A 22,791-nucleotide genomic window follows, 5' to 3' on the forward strand; every position below is an offset into this window, starting at 1 on the left:
TGACAGAGAGAGAGAGCCTGACTGACTGACTGAGAGAGAGACTGACTGCCAGAGAGAGAGACTGACTGACAGAGCGAGAGAGAGACTGTGATGGAATTGGGGTCAAAGAGTGTATGAACCTATGCAATGCCTCTTAGATTGCTATTGTCTGCTAATAAAAAAATATGTTATCAAAATGTGGGGGAAAAACATGGCGGCCGCTAGCTAGAGCAGCGCGCACGTCCCGACACCAGCTCCGGCATTGATGCCCTAAACCAAGCTTAACTACCTGCTGATCGGGTCGACCGCGGCTGATACGGCGTTTCTCTTGGGCGGTTGGACTCACGCGAGTGTGGAAGCATGGTGACGGACTGATTTTCGGATCGGAGGGAGGCTGGGGCTCGAGGGTTGAAGCCTCTCTTCAGTGGCGTCTCCTGCAGTTCAGCGGTTCACCGGTTCACCGGTTCAGCGGCTCGGCTTCAGGAGTACCAGCTGGATACCGTGAGCAGAACAGCCGATGTGTTGGGGCGGGTCTCTCTTCCCGCACCCCTCCGCTGGTTCGAGGCAGCCGTGGAGCTGCGGAAAAGTCGAAGGGCGGCTGCACACAGCGTATTCCCGAGGTCTGGGAGATCAGTGAAATGGTGTGGTAAGGGGGCTTCTCGGGAGGATGGCATGTCAGAAGCACTTGACACAGGCAAAATCGCAAAAGTAAATACAAACTCAAAACCAGCAGTTGTTAGTACTAAAGGCAACCCTAACTATACAGGAACAGATATAGATGCAGATAGGAGCTCCCTGTTACGTGCAAACCAAGAAATAAGTGGTGGACCTGCAAAAGATTTCTGTCTCATATCAGCCCCAGCTCCAAATTTGGCTAGTATTAAGAACAAACTGCACGCTCTTTCTGATGCAGTCTTAAGCCAGAATAACAATAAAACACTGACTAAAGTACGGATTAAGAGGAGGGATTCAGAAGGGAAGAAGGGACCCACTAACGACAACCTGGGGAAGCGTAAGGGGAAGGGTAAAAAGAAGGGCACAGCTCTAGGGGCTAAAAGTGCGGAGCCGGACTCTGAACCGGAATTTCTGACGGAAGAGACCCCCGAAAGAGGTTTTGAAACAGAAACTGAGACGGAGTCCGAGTTAGAGTCATTACAAGCAGCGCAAGATAAAGCTCCTATCAAGGCAGGAGGCCAACTGTTATTAAGCACTACCAAACTAGGTGGTGACGGCCTGGGCAATAGCGCTAAAGAGCCGCCTCAGAGGTCCTTAAAAAAAAAAAGTAAACCTAAAAAGAGTAAAGCCACACTGATTACGCCTTCTTTGAGGTCGTACTTCAAGACCCTACCTCAGACCCTAAATATCAATCAAGAATCTCTGGGCCCTCAAAACTTGACTGCCGAACAAAATATACCTACCCCAGTTGAACCCCTCGTTACACTAAGCCCATCAGTCACATTTAGTCGCACCAAGCTTCCAGAAGTGGATGAAATGGAACAGGCTAACAAGTTAGACGCAGATGATGCTACAACAGAACTGAGCACTGATTTGAGCACAGCCACAGAGACTTTATCAGACCCTTTGGTGGTCGATGTAGAGAGCTCAGAAACCTCAAGTGGAAATAAAGATTCGGATTTACTCTCTGGGAGTAACAATGAAGACAGCGGGAGCACTCTCCAACACCTACTTCTCAATATGAGAGACGAGATTAAAACTGGTTTTGCGGAAGCCAAAAAGAGCTTTGCCGAATCCAGGCAAAATCAATCGGAGATTCGTGCTATGTGCGAAAACTTAGAGACCAAAGTAGACGGGCTTTTCGAGAAGACTGGGAGTTTAGAGAGCACCGTATGCGAACTTAAAGCCAAATTAGATCACGCAGAAACCAGAATTCAGTCTCTACGCAGAGAGGGAGACGCTGTAAAAGACAGAGTCGAGTCCTTAGAAAATTACTCAAGGAGGAATAATCTCAGAATACTAAAAATTCCAGAAGGCAAAGAAGGAAGTGAAATAAAGAAATATGTTGTGTCTCTGTTAAAGGAGGCTCTTAATCTAGAGGAGTCAACAGAAGAACTAGAATCAGACATACAAAGGATCCACCGCGATCCCTTCCGACTTAACTCGGGCAGGAGTAAACCTAGAAAGATCCTTATTAATTTTCTAACATATGCGACAAAGGAAAAGATACTTAATCTAGCACTAAAAGCTAAGTCACTGAAGGCTTCTGATTTCTCTTTCGAAGTGAGATCAGATCTATCTAAGACCACATTGGAAAGACAATGGGAGTTGGGACAACGAATGGAAAAGTTCAGAGCTTTGGGAGCCACCGTACAGATGCGATTCCCCGTGTTTCTGAAGGTCATGTTTAATAACAAAATGTACAATATCAAGACTCCCCTAGAGGCAGATGAACTACTAGTATCCATTAGTGAATTTTCTTAAACCACTTGATATAGGATGCCAATCCAACCGAGCCTCAGATTGAAAACATAAACATAAGGGAGGAAAAATGGATAAAATTAACAAAATAATGAAATAGGATAAATACTAAAATTTAAAAAAGGGGATAATGACTTAACATCGCACAAAAAGAGAAAGTTTAAGAAATAAAGGATTAAAAAAAAAAGGGAGGGTTATCAATAACCACATGTTACAATAAAAAAAGGTAAAAGAAAAAGAATAGGGAATTTTTTTTTTTTTTAAATTCAATAAAATAATAAAAAAAATATAAAAGGGAAAAAAGGGGAAAAATTGGAAAAAAATATATATAACAAAATAAAAAGAGGTGCACCATTTGAGAGCACAGGGCTATGGGGTAAAAGTTTAAGTGTTCCTCCCTTTGTTCCACCTGTCGCCTTTTCTTTTTCTCTTCTATTTTTCGTTAAAAGATATTGGGTCCAACTCCCAAAACAACAACCATGGCATTTGTGACATCTACTTAAATTAAGTGTGTCGACCATCTAACGAATGAGGGCATCAGGGGGGGCTAGGTCGGTGACGTCAACCTGGCAAGCCATCTGGCCAGAGTAAGTAGGGGGGGGTTTCTAGGGGAGGGAGGGGGGAAGTCAGGGGGGTGAAAGCACAAAAAAGTCCTCATAAGCAAAAGATTAATTCATTAAATCTAGTAGAGCCCAGGGAGAGCTACTTAATAAAGCTTGCCGACACAAATCATAATAGACAGACAGCAGCAGATATAGTATCATGGGAGGAGCAGAACAGTCGAATGATAAAGCAAAATGAGGGACATTAAATTCTTGTCATGGAATGTAAATGGCCTGCGTGTGCGAGGAAGGAGACATAACATTTTGCAATATCTCAGAGACTCGCCCGCGCAGGTCATAACAATCCAGGAGACTCACCTAAAGAAACAAGAGTTTACGGACATAATGAAAAAACTGAAATAGGTGGATAAATTCATAAGTACGGATCATAACGCTAATATCCGGGGAATAGCTATTATCTTTAAAAAGGGAGCTAGGGCTCAGATAGCGGATTGGAGGTCAGATTCGAGTGGAAGATGGCTGATAGCCAATGTTCAGCTTGATGTGAGGCGATTCACCCTGGTGGGATACTATGGTCCCAACCAGGACGATCCTTCCTACTTAAATACATTACAAAACCACTTGATCACCATCACAGACCCAATAATATGGATGGGCGATTTTAATCTAGTGTTAGATCCGAAATTAGATAAAACCCCTAGCTCGAGAGCTGTCGTTCATAATAAAATGAGAGAAACTCTTGTACACTCTATGTCCAACTTGGGGATGGAAGACCTGTGGAGACAAAGAGCCGGGAAAACTTTGGGGGTTTCGTTTCACAATCATAAATATAAACATAAATCACGTATCGACTATGCCTTATTTAGCTTCTCCATAAAAGATTCCATAAAGAACTTAACATATTTACCCCAGTACATCTCCGATCATTCTGCCATTACTATTTCGATAACGTTAGATCAGGGGCCCACCCATGCCTCTTGGTCCTTTGACCGCTCCATTTTATTGGAAGAAGAAGAAAGAGAACTTATTATATCTGAAACTGTCTCCTTTTTGGAGTGGAATATAGAGTCCGCCTCCTTGGTCAATGTGTGGGAGTCATGGAAAGCATTCATAAGGGGACATATCACTAATCGGGCATCCTACAGAAAAAAGAAATAGAGAGGGGATATCAAAAATAGAGCAAGATCTGGCCCTCTTAGAGTCGGCAGACCCAGAGTCATCGGGAAATCTAGAAAAGAAAAGGGAGCTAAGAGACAAACTAAATACACTACTGCAGGAGAGACTGAGTAAACGATGGCAGGCTAGCAAGCTCTCTCACTTTGAATACGGCGAATCGGCAGGGAAGCTCCTGGCTTGGAAAATAAAAGCCGACCAGTCTAGGAACGATATAAAAGAAGTGAGGTTAGTGGGGGAAGTCGACAGCAGGAAGACAGATCTCGAAATAGGAGAAGCCTCAGCGTCTTTTTTCAAAATATATACACAGACACGACTAACGTCAATATCGGGGAAAGAACGGAGTGGTTGGATAAGGTGAATCTTCCTAAGCTGTCGATGGCACAGAGAAACCTAGAGAAAGAAATTACCGAGGCGGAGGTTGAAAAAGTAATTAAACATCTAAAATTGGGAAAGGCTGCAGGACCTGACGGTATCCCGGGTGAGTTATACCGAGTGCTTAATCCAACTCTCACCCCGACCCTAACAAACCTTTTCAATAACATCTTAATTAGAGGGGAGGAACCAACCAGCTCTTGGGGAGAGGCAAATATCACCTTAATCTTAAAAACAGGCAAAGACCCTGCTGACTGTGGATCGTACCGTCCAATCTCGCTTCTCAACAACGATTATAAGATCTTTTCAACAGTCTTGGCTGCACGTTTGGGAAGCGAGATTGGTACAATTATCCATCAGGACCAAAAGGGGTTTATTAGAGGCCGACAACTGGCTGACTTAACTTATGATCTAGTCGGCGTGATAGATATCGCGTCAACCTTTGCTCTGCCTCTCGCCATAATGACACTCGATGCAACAAAAGCATTCGACAGGGTCAACCTGTCCTACCTAACTGCTGTTATGGAGAACTTTCAATTTAGTCCTAAATTCTGCAGAGCGGTAGGGCTACTATATAAAAACCCGAGAGCCAGCCTACTAATTAATGGCACGCGTACAAATTCATTTGAAATAAGTAGAGGGACAAGACAGGGGTGTCCTCTCTCCCCTCTTCTATTCAACATCTATGTTGAACCATTTGCCCAGACTATCAGAGAGGACACTAACATTCTGCCTTTTGCTTTTTCTGGATGGGAGAAGAAAGTCGGACTATATGCCGATGATATTCTCATCTATACAACGGACCCGGCCCAGGCATTCCCTATAGTAATTAAAAGAGCTGAGGAATTCGGAAAAATTTTCGGGGTATGAAATAAACGCCGGAAAAACAGATATAATGGCTTGGAACATCATGAACCTTCAGCTTCCGGTCAAGCCCTCAATCCGCTATCTGGGTATTAAAATCACAAATGACCTACATTTTCTGACCAGTCTAATCTGGACAGGATCTCCCGCGAATCTAAAGCACTCATGAAGTCTTGGTCTTTTCTCCCTCTCACCATCTACGGGAGAACAAGCTTGGTGAAAATGACCATCCTCCCCAAATACACATTTATTTTTAACTGTATTCCACTAACATTCGATACCAAGTCACTCTTCAAATGTCAACAAAATATCAACTCATTTATCTGGTGCTTTAACTCAACTAGGCTGGCTTGGAAGACGCTAAGAAGGAGGAGAGAAAAGGGAGGTCTTGCCTTACCAGACCTTGAATACTATGCATGGGCGTTCCATCTGTCCCACTCTAGAATGTTTTTAAAGACCCCGCTAGACAACCCAAACGGTCGTATGTTCAAAGCAATTATCCTGGGCTCCATTCTCCCATTGGACGGATTTTTATTTAAGTTTGGACATCAGAGATTTTTCAAAAAAGTTAGGCTAAAGATTTTATATAGTTCTCTTAAAGAATGGATTCAAATTAAATCTAAGGTCGGGATAGCATACTTCTCCAATCACGCACCGATCTGGGACTTTTCAGGACTCTCCACGCAATATATTGACACTGCCAAAACCGCGTTGTTGAAAGCAGGATAACACATTGGGGAGATTTAGTGGTAGAAGGGTCCTTATTGGATTGGGAACTATTTTCAGATAAGGTAACCTCACCATTATCCTGGTATAGATATCTACAATTGTCCAGTTGGCTGCGAACCCAAATAAAGAAAAAGTCTAAATTCGGTGGAGTTAGTATATTAGAAAACAATCTAGTTGAGAAACCTTATGGAGGGAAAGAAGTAGCTTTTTTCTACTGGAACATTATTGATGAAGCAGAGGGTGAATTTAACCTTCCGCTAAAACTTTGGGGTGGAGAGGGAGAACCCCAGGCAGAAGAGAAATGGATAGAATCTTTTAGTCTTCTCTATAAAAACATTAAACCCGCCTGGTTGAGGCGCAACCAACTATTTACACTGCATCGAGCGTACTATTCCCCTAAAAAGCTCTCCAAGTTCCAACCAGGGAAGTGCTGCAGTAAATGCTCCCTCCCAGCTGCCTCAGACTTACATATGTTCTGGGAATGCCCGAATATCATGACATTTTGGCAAGATATTAAGACATCACTAGAATCAATTCTTCGAATCCCTATTCCTATCTCATGGTCTTTAGTCATCTTTGGGATAAATAATAACATTAAGGGGCTAGAAAGAGAATTTGTATATTATGCTATCCTAATAGCAAGAAGAGAACTATGTAAAAACTGGGTTAATGTCAACCCACCGACCCATGCAGAGTGGTTGTCTTCACTTTATGAAATATCGAAAGTAGACCTAGCCAGAGCCTGCAGCCCTCGAACTCTGAGATTTTGGAACTTTTTAGTTGATTGGAGACGGAATAACTAAAGTGCCCGGGGTTTTTTTTTTTTCCCCCGGGTCCGATGATTAAGCCTAAGTTTCCATGTCCAATGGGAGGCACCCTACGCCACAACGCTACTGGACTATCGGCCGACAATGGGTTCGAATGGAGATAGCTCGTGCGGGGCTCTTCCTCACTAAGACATCAGGTCCACTCTGTGGGAGGTCATGAAGCCAATCTCTGGTTTCGTGATGGCACAGAAGCGATTGTCTTCTTGTAGCTAGAGTTTCCCTGGAACGACTCAGGGCCAGATGTAGGTAGGGTTTTACCGGTCGGTAACGGCCGAATTCGGCCGTTACCGACCGGTATTTGGCATTTGATATGTAGGGGCAGGTAAACAGGGAAAATCGGTAATATTACCGATTCGGTAAATATACCGGTCGGTAAATTTACCGACCGGTATATTTACCGAATCGGTAAAATTGATATGTAGGTGGGACTCTTCTGAGTCCCACAAGGCCTACAAAATCGGTATTTTACCATCAAATTGTATTTGATGTTAAAATACCGATTCAGGTGTGCATGCACATGTGTGCATGCACACCTGTGCCATATGACAGGCAGACCTGCCCTTAGGGCAGGTCTGCCTGCCATATGGCCCCCGAACCTTTTGTGGGGGTGCTAGAGGGTGTCAAAGTGACACCCCCTGCACCCTTGTCAAAATCGGTATTTACCGAATCGGTAAATACCGACCGGTAATGCCCCATTCATTCCTATGGGCTTCAAAGCCCATAGGAATGAATGGAGCATTACCGGTCGGTATTTACCGAATCGGTAAATACCGATTCTTAACGATTCGGTAAATGGAACATCTGGATGTTCCTACATACCCCCACTTCTTATTTACCGATTCTTAATTACCGAATCGGTAAAATTCGGTAATTAAGAATCGGTAAATAAGTTTTACCTACATCTGGCCCTAAGTGGCTAATGAGGACAATTTTTTTTTTTTTAAATGTGCTCTTTGTAGTTACACCTGCTTTTAAAATACAACACAACATTGTTGCATTGTCTAATGTTTTGAAACTGTTTTTTTACTCTAGCCCCCCCCCCACTGACCCTATCCCCACTGACCCCACCCCTATCGGTGCGGCCCTCGGCCACAAACCACACTGTAACTGTGTCCTGGCAGAGAGTTTGTGAGTACCCATGGTCAAGAGTAAATGCTACGGCGTCTCGCTCGCCCCACAGTGAGGCGAGCGAGACGCCGTAGCAAGTCGAAAATAGTGCGTGAATGCGAGAGCAACCTGAAGGGTATAACGTGACGCGCATAGCGGGAGTCCGGCAGACCGATTTAAACAAGATTACCCGCATGTTTAAAACGTCGTGTACATGAAGTGAGACGCCCCCAAGTTAACGGTGGACCCAAAAGGTTAAAAGGGAGCCGAGCTGTAGGGGCACGCCCAGACACAGAATCAAAAAGATTGCAGCTCAAAGACCCAGATTCAGATATAGGAGAATAACGGCTACAGGAAAGATAGAAGTGACAAAGCCCTGAGGAGAACCCATAATTGTTGAATGGTGTTCGAAACGCGTTGGCAGAACGGAGATATAAACTTGAATTATTTATAATTATTGACTCGTGAATTATTGTTTAATATCTCTGGTTGATTGTGACTTTGTTCACTACTGTTCTCATCACTGTAATCACTGATGGTTAATAAGGCAAAGAGTTGATATTTGCCCTTGGAACAGTTAAGAAATGTATCAGCTATGTTGTGTACAGTGAATGTATATATTTATGTATTAATGTTTTTTGGTGAATGTTTTGTACAAGTTGTTGTATATATGTGATATATGTGCAGTGCTGTCTTTCTGACATAAACCAATGATTTTTTTCAAAAAATTGAATTTAAAGAAAAGGTAAAAATAAATATACCTAACATATCAAAATAATATTGATTTGTTGCTTAAATTTCGGAGCAAACAAAACAAGGTGGGTTGGCATTTTCTCTTTTTCTCACTTTCCAAAAGTGGCATTTTCAAACACACAATTTAAAAGCCAACTTTACTAAAAGATGTATGTTTAAGTCTTGAGTTCAGGCCGCCCAACCTCCAAATCTCTAACTCTTCCCAAGTGGATTTGAATCTCTAAATGTTAGTAGACTCATCCTGGGTAATCTGGACAACTTGTATACTGTGGGTATAGATGTCCTGCCAGATCAGATGAAGCCAAGGATATAATTTGTAGCCAATTGCCCACCAATGTGAAGTAGTCCTCAACTAATCAAATAATCTAAGCCAGGCGACATTCCCTCTACAGTGAGATGCGCTATGAAAAGCTCCTCATCATTAAGGGCCAGTTTTCATGGAAGGTTAAACTACCAAGTAATAGATAATAACTTCCTGAGGTCCTTGTGACGTTAGGCCCAGAACACCCTTAATGTCATTCTTTCTGGAGTTAGGCATTATCTCTATCACGGATCTGGCTGCATTGAAGCAACTGCTGCATTTGATAAGATTGTGCAGAAATCAAAACGCAGCAGTATATCTAAAATCTGTTTCGGATTAAAAAAATTATGAACAGCGCTAGCTGGCTAGCACATATTAAAAACACAGGAAAGATCCAAGCTTAGTGGGCTCATCTAGTGCAGAAACTGTGACAAAAGTAACCATTAATTTAAATTGAAGACAACAATCTCAAAGATATGTCCAAGTAACTTACATGAAGGTTATACTGCTTTTAAGACTGATATGGGGTTTGAAAATTCCCTGTACCAAACTTATCGTATTCTTAAACATGCTTTATATCTTTAGTTTAGAAGGGGGATATTTCCTACTAGAGAGCATCTAGTTAGATGTGGTAGTACTGAAAAAGGGTAATAATATTGTGAAAGTGGTTTTGGTGGGAAAGATGGTAATAAACACTTTTTGCTATTTTGAACTAAGTTGGCTAAAACACGTAACACGGCTACTCCCTGTATTCAAATCTTATAATATTAGATTGTGACTGGATGTCTTAGCATTTTGTCTTAAGATACATTTCTTTTTAGCTCTGTGTCCTCCTATATATGGACAGAATGGTCAACTGTTAAGAATGGAGATGGATTAAAACACATGATATCTCTGGGGTGGCAATAGGTTTTATGGTGCTGACTGAATCGTTATTATGCATAAAAATTGTATATTACAAGTTAATGTAGAGAACATATCCTTTGTTAAGGAGTGTGAATCACGCACTTTTGCTTTGGGAAATGTGCAACTTGTAAGTGCAATAGCCTTTTGGTGTTAGTGAGCATTGTGAACATATTTTTGATGAGGAAGTGATTGCTCTGTTTTTTGCTAATTGTTGCATGTTCTTGGAGTACCAATTGTTTATTCAAGCGTTTTGTAGGTTATAAGATTTTTATTATTCAGTGGTTATAATGTGAAATGTATAAATATGTTATGCACGGAAGGTTTTATTCAACCATATTTCTACATTTTATGACATGTTGCGAATAAGAACAAGGTAAAATCACAATCGCATTTGTGCAAACTTTCAAATTGGGGGTTGTGATTTTCTTTATGAAACGCAATGTTCTAGGACTCTGGATGGCATTGTGAAATGTCTGGTAAAATGATTGGTTAAAATACGTACTACCTCTCACAAATCAATCTGAAATCTACAGTTTTTAGGTACAACTGTCTGTGTGCATTTTGGATGAAAACTGCATACCAAAAGATTTGTGGGTATCACAAACCTTTTCACGGCCAGCCTTGTCCCACATCTTCCTTCTCTTTTTCCTAACACTTCCCACATTTAAGCAACCACAAAATCTAGGTACTAGGTTTATTAGGACGTCCTGATTCTGTAAATTTGATTTCTAATCTAGAAGCAAAATATCAGACTCATTGCTTGTAGTTTACCATCTGAAATCTCTAAACCCTCTGTGAAATAGGCACTGTCTAATGAATTAAATGATTTCTGTTACCCACTTTCAGAAATGTCACACTCTTGGTTATTCAACAGAACACCCATTTATAGATTTGAAGACCAAAACTACTCTGACCAAGGGTGGTGAAAGAGTAAAACATAAGACCTTTAGACCTAAAGAATCTAAATGTGTAATTCAGTTGCATAAAAATAGAGCACAAATCAGGGACAAAATGGATTTAAAGTGGACAATGACTGTGACAAAAAATAAGGGGGCAAATCAGTTGTGATACATTATCTTAAGTTATTGTCTCCTTATTTTTGGTCCTCACAGAACAGGCACCTCAGGAAAAGAGGTTGGCACCATCTTGGATTGAAAATTTCAGAAAACCAAAACTGTGAATATGACCATCTTGGATAGTTACAAATTTAAGGCTAAACCGGTCTCCTTCTTCAGCCCTCAGAAGAAAATCCTCTTGTTTAACATCTGTTATCCTTTCCACATGTCTGCCATCTGCCTGCCTGCCCACTGCCCATGTCCTTCCCAGACTGGTGCTCCACGCTGCCCTCAGAACAGCCGTCACACTGGCTGCAGCCGTGGAGACACCAACACTGATGGAGCTGTACCGGAGAAGACAACATTCCTTGTCTTTGTCAAAAGGGCCATAGATGAGGTGCCTCGTCCATGGGTTCAAGGCCCCGCTACCTCTGATGAGTCACCTGTGCAGATACAACAGATACAATGAATCTTAAACACAAATCAAGCTACACATATTGCTCATTTGGAGTTAGAATTTTATTTGTTGCTCAGTGCTACTAGAAACAGTCTTATAGTTGTTCTCTGTATATAGTCACAAAAGGCAGTGATCTTGTAACAGCAATCCTTTCAACTTAGTCTTAAGGGTTTTGTGTGATAGGTTTATCCTGATAGTCAAGTGAATGAAGTTCCAAGCTTTTGGTGCATTTTGTGAGGAGGATTGATTTATAAATCGTCTCTCTCTGAAAGATGACCTTTCAAGGAGAAGTGTTGCAGTGTTCCAAAGGACACGCTGGGCACAAAGTTGACTAATTCATGTGCTAAACCTTTCAAAGTTCTTGAATGGAAGTTAGAGTGTAGTGTACCTATAGAGAGAAGGTGTGGCAGCTTTTTCAAAATCATTCATGAGTCCATCGTTGATGTATTTATTTTATTTTTGGAGTTTTCTATAGCGCTGGCCAGACCCGAGGGTATCGGAGCGCTTTACAATCGACCAGGAGGGAACAAGTGTGGAACAGTACAGCAAAAAAAGATTGATACAAGTTCAGGGGGTTAACAAAGTTATTTGGCGCCTGAGGGGCGTGTTTGAGGTAGTGTCTTAGAGGTAGTCAGAGTTACAGGTTGAGCAGCTGAGGTAGAGTTCGGGAAGGCGCGTTCGAGGTAGGATATTTTTAGGCGGCTTTTGAAATCTGGAAAGGAAGGGGTAGTTCTGATGTCCACTGGGATGGAGTTCCAGATTTTTGGGGCGTTGCCCACAAAAGAGCGAGTTGCGGTTTTTTGTTTCCGGGTTTTCAGGGGGATGAGTAGTAGGGAGTTTGAGCTTCTGAGGTTTCTGGATTGACCCGCTTTCTTGAGCTTGGAGGCTTAGTATTCCGGTTTCCCTGTGTGCAAAGCTTTGTGTGTAAGACAGGCCGTTCTGAAGCTGGCATGCATTTCCACTGGGAGCCATTTTAAGTCTTTAGTGCGGGGGATATGTGGTCAAATTTCTTTGCACCTGAGACCATTCTGGCAGCTGCGTTGAGAGTGGTTTTTAGTGGCGCTAGGTGGGATAGGGCTGTGCCGGATAGGGTTGCGATCCCATAGTCCAGTCTGGACAGCACCAGAGCTTGGGTGGCTTGTTGGAGATCCCTCTGTGGGATGTGTGGTTTGGTTTTGTTGAGGAGCTTCAGATTGAGGAAGGCGCTCTTTGCGGAATTCTTGATGTGGCTCGTCATTGATAGTTTGTGGTCAAGGGTGATTCCAAGAGATGTATGAATTATAAATTGAGAATCTGATAGTGCAAACCCAGATTCATATCCGATTTTTGTCTGAGTCTGTAGGTTTGCTTAAAGCTTACAGTTAAGACACATTTCTTTTCCTCCATCAGCAACATCAGAGTTGAAAAAACAGTCACCAATCACCTGGACAGACCATGTCCTCATTAGAGTCAGCATTTCTATCCCAACCCAGAGGAGACCAACCACCCCCAGACTTCCTCACCATTGCTAGAACAACATACTAGGGATGGATTGGGCTTTCATTCTCTCCACAGACCAACCAGCAATCTGACGGAAGACCATAAGAACTTCAATGACTGGATCACTATCTGTGCCGAGTCCCTTGCCCCACTCAAGCATGGCAAATTAGCAAGAACACAAACACAAGCCAGCTGGTACACGTAAGAACTTAGGCTGACAAAATGGCATTATAAGCTGCAGGAGCCCAAGTGGAGAATGAGCCAAGATCCCAAAGAGAAAGACACTTTCAAATCCGACCTGAGCATCTACAGCCAGCAAATCCGGAACACAAAGCGCAAAGTCTTCTCAGGCTGCATCAATGCCGAAATCAGCAACAGGGAGGAAATTGCCATCATCAAAGAGTTCACCACACTGCCAGCCATCTCTATCGACTCATTCACCTGCCCAGAAGCTTAGAAATACACTGTAGTCATCGCCCTTCTCAAGAAATCTCATCAACTACTGACCGATCTCTTTCCTACCACACTTGGCCAAAGTTTTAGAGAAATTCATCTACAGACACCTCACTGACCCCTTCATCAACTACTAGCTCCTAGATGCCACACAGTCTGGCTTCAAACACAACCATGGCATGAAAACTCCACTGATTGCTGCAACAGACAATGCCTGCATGATCCTGAACAAAGGAAAGATGGTGGCCCTCATTCTTCTGGGCCTTTTGGGACCCTTCGTCACAGTATCACACCCTCCCCAAGGACCTGCTCTCTGATGGATCTACCCTTTTTAATGGAAAGAACTCAATTGGTCAGCATACCACCAAACAACTTGAAAGCCCAGACACTCATCTGCTGAGTACCTCAAGGTTCATCAGTTAGGCCTGCTTTCTTCAACACATATATGACTCCACTAGCCAGTGCCATATGCCCCCACAACATTCATACACCAATGACTCACAACTGATACTGTCCCTGTCGGACAAGACCCCAAAACAAATCGAACAACGGCCTGCATGACTAAGGTCACCACCTCTATGAAGTCCAACTTTCTCAAGCTCAACACGAAAAAGACAGAAGTAGTGATCTTTGGAGAAAAAAACACCTCCCCCTAGGACTCCTCCTGGTGTTTAGCTGACCTAGAACCCACACCCACCCCTTTCGCTCATGCCAGAAACCTCAGGATCATTAGTAACAACACGCTTGACATAACTACACAAGTCAACTCTATCACAGCTTCCTGCTTCCTCTCTCGGAGGATGCTGACGAAGATCTTCAAATGGCTCCCAAACAACACCAGAAAAACCGTCACATATGTCCTTGTCACCAGTATGCTGGGCTACTGGAACACTCTCTATGCTGCAACTCAAAAAACGACTACAAACCATCCATAATGCTGTAATCAGTCTCGTTCTCAACATTACCCTCAGGACTCCTGTCCACACTTCAGTGAGATCCATTGGCTTGCAACGCACAAGCGTGCTCAGTTCAAACTCCTCACCCACACATTCAAAGCATTGCACAACACAGGTCCGGGCTCCCTGAACAACAAATCTCTTACGACTAACCAGTCAGGCACCTCCACTCAGCCAGACTCCTACTTGTACACATGCCATGCATACAGAGAAACAGAGCCGGAGATCGTACCTTCTCATTGGTGATTGCATTACATGTCAGAGCCTCCCCCTCTCTTCGAGAGTTTCGCTAGAAGCTGAAAACTTCCCTCTCTGAGCAACACCCCCCCCCCCCCCCCACACACACACACACAACCTCGGGACAATGTCCATACATCTGCTCATCACCCAGATACCCTTGCGGGTGACAGCTCTACAAATGTGCATAACATAAAATAACATTAGGTGAAGTATGTGTTTGGTAGTGGTCATTTGCCAACTCCTTGGTGTAATAATTCCTTGAGGACCATTGCAATTAAGGACTTCATGGAAATCGTTCAGTCACCAGTAGAGTGCCCTAGAGATCCAGCTACATTGACCTCCAACTATGTGCTCTTCATTTGTCATGTATATTTAATAAAACGTTTATATAAATCTCTTCAATATACCAAGATCCTTTCTCTTTCGAAATCAGTACTTCAACATCCCAGAATATGTTATGGAACTTTTGCTGCAGCCCATGAAAAGCCTGCCAGTGCAATGGGCTTGGCACATCTTACCTCCTACACCTCTGTTCTTATGTGCATTTTCTGTGATTTTTCAAAACTACTTCCTTGATAGAAATAGGATTAGCTTATGGGGCCGGGTGTTAGAACTAGATGTAACCATATTATCCTGCAACTGCTCAGAAATCTGGTGTAGTCAGGTAAAGTGAACTACAGTCTGAGGCTTGCAAAGGAGATTAATCAAACAAACATTTGTGTCCAGAGTACCACATTTTCCCTTCTTTCCACTAGCCAACCTGAAACGCTATCTGATCAGACCTATAACAATGCTGTCCATTTTATTCATAGGTAGTGGGCATTGGATGACCATTGTAGAAGCAATTAACACAGTCTATTTTCCATAATGCATGTCCTGCCTTAACATCAGACCTCTTTTTTAATACAATCCAGGACTTGAAAGACCATCACAGCTGGCCAGTCAACATATAGTAGCAGTTCCTCTTCATATGGCTCAACTTGATTTCACTCTCTAATAAAGTTCCCTTCCGAAGGCTTGACAAAAGAAACACAATGAAGATTTCATGTTTACAGCAGATACAGCTGGGAATTGGGCATCCTGACCTAGATAGCCCAACCTGATTCCTCTTTGCATATTGCACCGAGTAGAGCAGCCATAGAACGAACTCTATCTTCCAGCAGTTTACATGTAAAACCCAGTCCTTTCAAAGCAAACTTTTTCTTGCTAAATTCAGCCACTACATCCTCACATGGCACTGCTCTTCGTCCAGTGAAATTATTTGAAACTTGCCAGATGTAAAAAGAACAATTGATGGACAGAATGCAGAACAATGTCATACATTCACCCCCGTACAGAGATCTGGGCCTAAATCCCTCGTTTTTTTGCTCATCATGCTATTCCAGTTTGGACCCAGCCATAAGCAAATCAGTCTTGACCCCGTCCCTAATGAGAACAGTCTGGGGGAGAATGTTTTGCATTGTCAGCATTCCGTCCATCATTTGTTTCCGGTAACACTTTTCATCATAAGTGGGATGGGCATGCCCAGACATGGGTCCCTTGCTCACTGTGCCACTGGATCCAAGCTAGCGTGGCTGAAGAAGGGTGACATACCCTGAAACCGGTCCCAGGATGCTTATTTCTAGTCCAGGGAGGACCTGGCCTGGCAGTTCGGTCTGGACTGTTCCCATGGGGCACAGGGTCAAGACTGATTTGCAAATGGCTGGGTCCAAACTGGGGTGGCGTAGTGGGCAAAAGAACGATGGATTTAACCCAGATCTTTTGACTGGGTGAGCATGTTTACATTGTCAGCATTCCGTCTATCATTTGTTTGCTGTAACACTTTTCGCCCTAAGTGGGATGGGTATGCCCAGATGTGGGCCCCTTGCTCACTGTTCCACTGGATGCAAGCTAGCCTGGCTGAAGAAGGGTAACATACCCTGAAACCGGTCCCAGGATGCTTGTTTTCAGTCCAGGGAGGACCTGACCTGGCAGTTCAGTCTGGACTGTTCCCATGGGGCACAGGGTCAATACTGATTTGCATATTGCTGGGTCCAAACTGGGGTGGCGTAGTGGGCAAAAGAACGATGGATTTAACCCAGATCTTTTGACTGGGGCAGAATGTTTGCATTGTCAGCATTCCGTTCATCATTTGTTTGCTGTGAAATTTGCCAGTGGCATGCCAGGCCTTCACATTGAGGACAATTCTGTCTGCTTGTGTCTTGTAGCTGTATTGCACTCCATCAGAGCTCATAAAATGACAGCATATTTCTTCACCCAAAGATGACTGTTTTATCAGTTAACTCTCTCTTAAGCCACCTCCTTTTGTCCTGTACCTGTCTGGTTGCGATTCCAGTGTAAGTTACAGAACCAACAACATAAAACTGTTCCTATAGCAGCTAAACTCACAGGGGTGAAAATCTTCAATGCCCCGAAACATACACATTCCTCCTTCTTGGGAGCGCCTTGCCCAACTGGCTGGCACGACAGATACACAGATGAGGATGAGATTCTTTACGTTTCTCTAACCACCCCCTCCCCCCAGCCCTTTCCTTCAGGGCTATGTGTTAAGTTGCCCTACTAAACTCACAGAGACCACACGCCTTGTGGGGCAGGCCACTATAGGAATGCAGCAGGAACTCTACCTCTAGTAAAATGTCTATTGCCAGGAGGGAATGGGCAGTTTTCTACTAAGGATTCATGGCATCTGCCTCCACTGGCCCCTGACCTTATCTCCTCTCTTTAGAGATGCCCTTCAGTGCTTAATGACGGGGTAGATGGGCACATTTGTAGAATCTGTAATAAAGTTTGCACATGTTCCTGGTCAGTCACCAGTTGCTTGAATATGTCTGTGAACGTTTCCCAAGATACTTGTTTTCCTAAGATACTCGTTTAATAAACGTAATGCTGTGGAATGTAAATCTGGGAAAGGAGTTTCAGGTTCAGGAAGCCATCTGAGGTGCTGTCAGCCCCGCCCCAATCAAGCTAAGCTTGAGCGCAGCAATTGCCCCGTTCTATGCTGCTAATAAGAGAAGTGCTTGAACCACACACTCCTTTCTATTTCTATGAATCCCGGGAGACCAATATTGCACAGACCTAATTTAAGATTCATCAACAATCTTAAACGTATGTGGCAGCCATTCTGGCGAACCTGTGTGTGCTAGATTTTAAAGGGTATTTTAAAAAAAAAACTAAAAACAAGCCGATTAATACATTGAAACGCAACGAAATAGATTATGTACACATACATCCCAGCAGCTGTATGAAACGTGTTCACGCTCTAGCACAAAATCATTTTGATGACTCATGTACCAAATTAAATGGCACCATCACGTAACTATAAACTCATATTAACATATTTGTTTTTTGTTTTGTAGGACTTCAGAACTGTGTTCCCACCATGCACTCTTTTTGAAAAATGTGGACGTACATATTCCAGATCTGGGGAAACTGTATAATGCTCCAAAAGACCCAAAGCAGCGAAGGATGTATGCTACCAATAAACATGTTGTAGAAAGTCGACTCGGAAATGCTTGCAAAAATATATTTTTGTTGTTTACCAAACCAAAAGTACAAAAGCTATATGTAACGTTCTTTCAAAATTATGTTTTAACTTAGTGTGAAATGTGCAAGAAAAAATGCTTCTTTCCATAATAAAGATCTGCATGAACTGACCTCAAATGCAAAATCAAAGGGCTGTCAGTGATTTCTGTACACAGGAACTGGGCCGTATTTTTACATGTGCATCATCAACGAGTATGAAAGAAAAGTCTAGCCTGATCTAGAGTTTGGTGGTTACTGAAACCCTCAGATGTTTGGAGAAAACTGTAAATATGGAGTAGAATCAATCGACTGAATCCCTTCCGCATACACATAGTAGGGTGGAGGATGGCAATGTACTCCTCTGTATTTAGATTGTATTGTGACTTGGTGCCCACGGACCTCTCACCCCTCTATTCTTTTTTCACTCTGGCCTACTCATAATTTCCTTACACTAAAATTCATTTTAAAATCAAACTATTTTTCAAGTCAATGTTTATTCGGAGTGGATCCAGGCTACTGGTGAACTAAAATTAAGCGATTTAATCATATTTGTACTTGAAATGTTTTTATGCATACTGAATTGAGGGTAGACTCCTTTGCAGGAAAAGGTGTTTATTTGGGAAACATTAAGATTCATTGCTGCTCAGTGCTATATTGTTTCTTGGTTTCATCTATACATAGCTGTGTGCAACACAGCTATTGTGAACATGGCCAAAAGGTAACCAATATACAAAACATAATAGCTTTCATAAAACTATACTAGTATATGTTTTATGTGTCTTTTAGTCCTTGTTAGGCAAGTTTATTATTTAATGGAGAAAGCTTAATTCATACCGAAATTGTATTTTCTTTTCTTTGTTGATACCTTTTTATAAAACGGCTCATGCATGTGTCTCCAAATGCTATGCTTCCCTTAACGTTGGTCTCTGCAGTGTTTACAAAAGGTGGCTGAAAATCTTAGTAGATAAATCTGTTTTCTGGGAGAGTACTTTGAGCACGATAGGTCCAGTGTAACCAATAATGGATGAAAGCTCCCTCTGTCCAAAAGCAATTCTGCTCCACTTTCAGCAAGCAAGAGCATTTTTAATGCTCTCACTTGCTGAAAGTGGAGCAGCATTTGCTCTGGATTGGCCGGAGCAGTAAAGCTCCCAACATGAGCACCCCAGGCCATAGCAGGATCTGGCCCTGGGAGGTGGTGGTTCCCAGGGCCATCTATGGCTCCAGGAGGGGGGCTGCAGGGCCCTCTTCCTTTCTTTGAATTTGTCCCAGGGAGACTGTGGTCCCTGGGGCTGTCTGGGGTGCATGCCCCGCCTCCAGTTTGTCAAAGCCCTGGGGAGGTTGCAGTCCCTGGGGCTGTAGCAGCTGCATGTCCCCCCACATTAATTAAATTTAAAGCCCTAGGGAGTTGGTTGCGGGGGGTCGGCGCGGTCCTCCCACATTCTTTAAACAAAAAGCCCTATTTAGACCAGGGAAAACCTGGTCTGCAACAGGTGAAACAAGGAGAAATGCTTTATTTCTGCTGTTTCCATGTGTGCTGCCTTGTACAGCACAAATAGAAACAGCAAATTGCCTATGATTGTTTATGTGCAGGAAGGTCCCCCTTCTTGTACATAAACAATCATTTAAAAAAAAAATTCAAATTGCAACTTCTATGTGTGCTGCATTATTCAGCACACAGAAGTTACAAAATGGCATTCAAAGATTGTTTACGTGCAGGAAGGGGGACCATCCTGCACATAAACAATCTTCCCTCCAACACAGACACCCTTGCACCATGGTGCAAGGGTGCTTACGTTGGCACTAGGTAGCTGAACTCAGCGCCAGCTCTATGGGAAATGCAAGAGTGCTCTCCATTCTTGTGAATACGGCACATCCAGGCATTTTCAGAATGTAGAAGCGTGGCATTAGCAATGTTTACTTAACGCCACACTTCTCCATTCTTCTGTAAATATGCCCATGAGTTTGTGGGGGATGGGATAGCCCAGTTAAAGGCGTGAGATGAAACGCTTAGGCTTTCTATGTGGGGTGTTGCATGACACATGGAAGTATATAAAATTATAATAACTATTTATTAGCACCTGGACTATGAGCTACAGCATTTTTTCTGGAGTAGCAGAGGAGAGTGCGGTTGGATTGTCCCATATGAGATGGTCATTGAGGAAATATATATATATATATATATTACCTACTGGCGGTCGCCAGTAGGTATATATAGTTAGGATTTTTTCTCTATGGGATTTTTGAAAATTCTATGTCTAATAACTTTGGCGTTTGTGGACGGAATTGGCTGAAATTTTCAGGAAAATGTCACATTTTGTTTCTGAGCAGCCCTTGAAAATTTGGGGGGGGGTTCGTCAAGGGGGGGCCGAGAAAAAAGGGGGGTCCCAAAACGTGTTTTTAACATTGAGTTTTCCATAGGGCGGTTGGCCTCACTTTTAGCCCGAACGGCTGAATGGATTTGCACGAAACTTGGCAAAATTGTAGGGACTGGTAGCCCGATGTGCCTTTTGTAGGTCTCAATATATGTGCTCCAGTGGATTTTGAGAAATTAACGTTTAAAAAAAGATATATATCTGTAACAGCGGACCAGGCAGCGTCCCAGGACGCGTACTTTTCGCGCAACGGAGCTTTGTGAAGCGAAGCTGATTGGTTCTCTGGCGTCTGTCAACATTCCAAAAAGTCTGTAGCGGCCGCCACCTTGTCTCTCGGTAGGATCGAGAGACAAGAGGAGGCCAAAGCGAAGGGGCAAATGACCATAAGGGGGAATAGTAGATCCTCGCTGACCCCCTAGGTTTGATGTGGAGGTTTTAAAAGGGCCCCGCGGGGCAAAAAAAAAAAATAATAATAATAATCGAACGGCTGAATGGATTTGCACGAAACTTGGCAAAATTGTAGGGACTGGTAGCCCGATGTGCCTTTGCTAGGTCTCAATATATGTGCTTCAGTGGATTTTGAGAAATTAACGTTCAAAAAAAGATATATATCTGTAACAGCGCACCGCTTCGCGTACTTTTCGCGTTACGGAGCTTTGCGAAGCGAAGCTGATTGGCTCTCCGGTGTCCGTAAACATTCCAAACAGTACGTAGCGGCCGCCATCTTGTCTCTCGGTAGGATCGAGAGACAAGAGGAGGCCAAAGCGAAGGGGCAAATGACCATAAGGGGGCATAGTAGATCCTCGCTGACCCCCTAGGTTTGATGTGGAGGTTTTAAAAGGGCCCCGCGGGGCAAAAAAAAAAAAAAATAATAATAATCGAACGGCTGAATGGATTTGCACGAAACTTGGTAAAATATTAGGGACTGGTAGCCCGATGTGCCTTTGCTAGGTCTCAATATATGTGCTTCAGTGCATTTTGAGAAATTAACGTTCAAAAACAAGATATATATCTGTAACAGCGCTCCGCGGAGATAAAATTATATCTGTATTACCTAGCTGTTGCTAACACCAGTTAGCGACGGCTAGTAGGAGATAGCGACCATCTTGGGCCCCACTTTGCATGTGAGTGATATTTATCACTAATGACATGCAAAGTGGGCATGCCAAGATGTTAGCGACTGGAAACAGTCGCTAACATCGCTATCTCCTATTATCAACTTTTGGAAATATTCGAGATAAGCGCGAATATCTCCAAAAAGTAACAGCTGCCCTGAGCAGTTCTTAGCCATGTTATCCAATGGGAGGTGGATAACATGGCTAAGAGCATTAGCTCGGTAATGCATGAATATCGCTGAGTTTTCAGCGATATTAATGCATTGCGGTCGTTTTTTATCGTATTTGCGATAAACCTTGATAATAGCAAGGTTTATCTGCGATAATTTCTGACGGTAAAAAAATCTTTGCAATGCATCGTTAGGGATAAATATCGCTTAACTTTGGTAATATGCCCCAACGTCTGTTAACGTTCGATTCGAAGGAAATCAGGAAGTGTTGAAAAACATTGTCTGCGCCATCTTGTCTTTTTTCAAATGCCACACTTTTGTCGTGCACGGCAGCCATTTTAGATGCCTTGACCAGACCCACTCTGTGCACGCTGTCGATCCTTAGCATGGCTCCCCACCCTCGCAAGCATCTCACCCAGGCAGTGGTCACCCCCGCTCTCTGTCTTATGCATGGGTAATAAACCTCCCCCCATCTGCGCTGCTCTTCCCTGAGAATCACACCCTGTGCCCGCCCGACACCTCCCTTTCACCCTATTCACTACCGCACCCTCTGACACTCCTTTTCCTCTGTGTCCGATTGTCCAGGCCGGTCCTAGGCTATCAGCTAGCCCTGCAGATGTAGTTTATGGCCACAGCTGTAAAGAATCACCCCTCTTCAAAGGAGTTATAGTAGATCAAGGCCCACACTCGATGAGATCCGTCACAGCAGAAGCGTTGCTATTATCTGAAAACCATCCTGTATTGTGATTGGGGAGGGGACCGAGCGTGAAGCGGAAGATTCCAGGGATGACTCTTTGTACATGAAAGTTTTTACAATTATGTGTCACATTAAAAATATATAGCACTCCGACAAAGTAGTAAGATTATAAAACTTTAATAATTTATAAATATATACAAGAAAACAAAAATAGTAATAACATATAAACATTTTTAGGGAAAAACAACGAAGTAGCGGTCGG

General features: G+C 43.1%; 1 protein-coding gene across 2 annotated transcripts in view; it reads left to right on the forward strand.

The window, feature by feature from the left end:
* Nucleotides 1-18,341, forward strand: part of SPATA17 (spermatogenesis associated 17) — a 705,361-nt gene extending 687,020 nt beyond the window's left edge. For both annotated transcript variants that reach the window (XM_078647122.1, XM_078647123.1), the window contains exon 10: nt 18,010-18,341. In XM_078647122.1, coding sequence (XP_078503248.1) covers nt 18,010-18,090 — 81 coding nt within the window. In that variant the 3' untranslated portion in view covers nt 18,091-18,341. The remainder of the gene's footprint in view (nt 1-18,009) is intronic.
* The last annotated feature ends 4,450 nt before the right edge of the window (nt 18,342-22,791 follow it).

Source organism: Lissotriton helveticus, chromosome 6 (genome assembly GCF_964261635.1).
Source record: "Lissotriton helveticus chromosome 6, aLisHel1.1, whole genome shotgun sequence".
In the NCBI taxonomy this organism is placed as follows: Eukaryota; Metazoa; Chordata; class Amphibia; order Caudata; family Salamandridae; genus Lissotriton; species Lissotriton helveticus.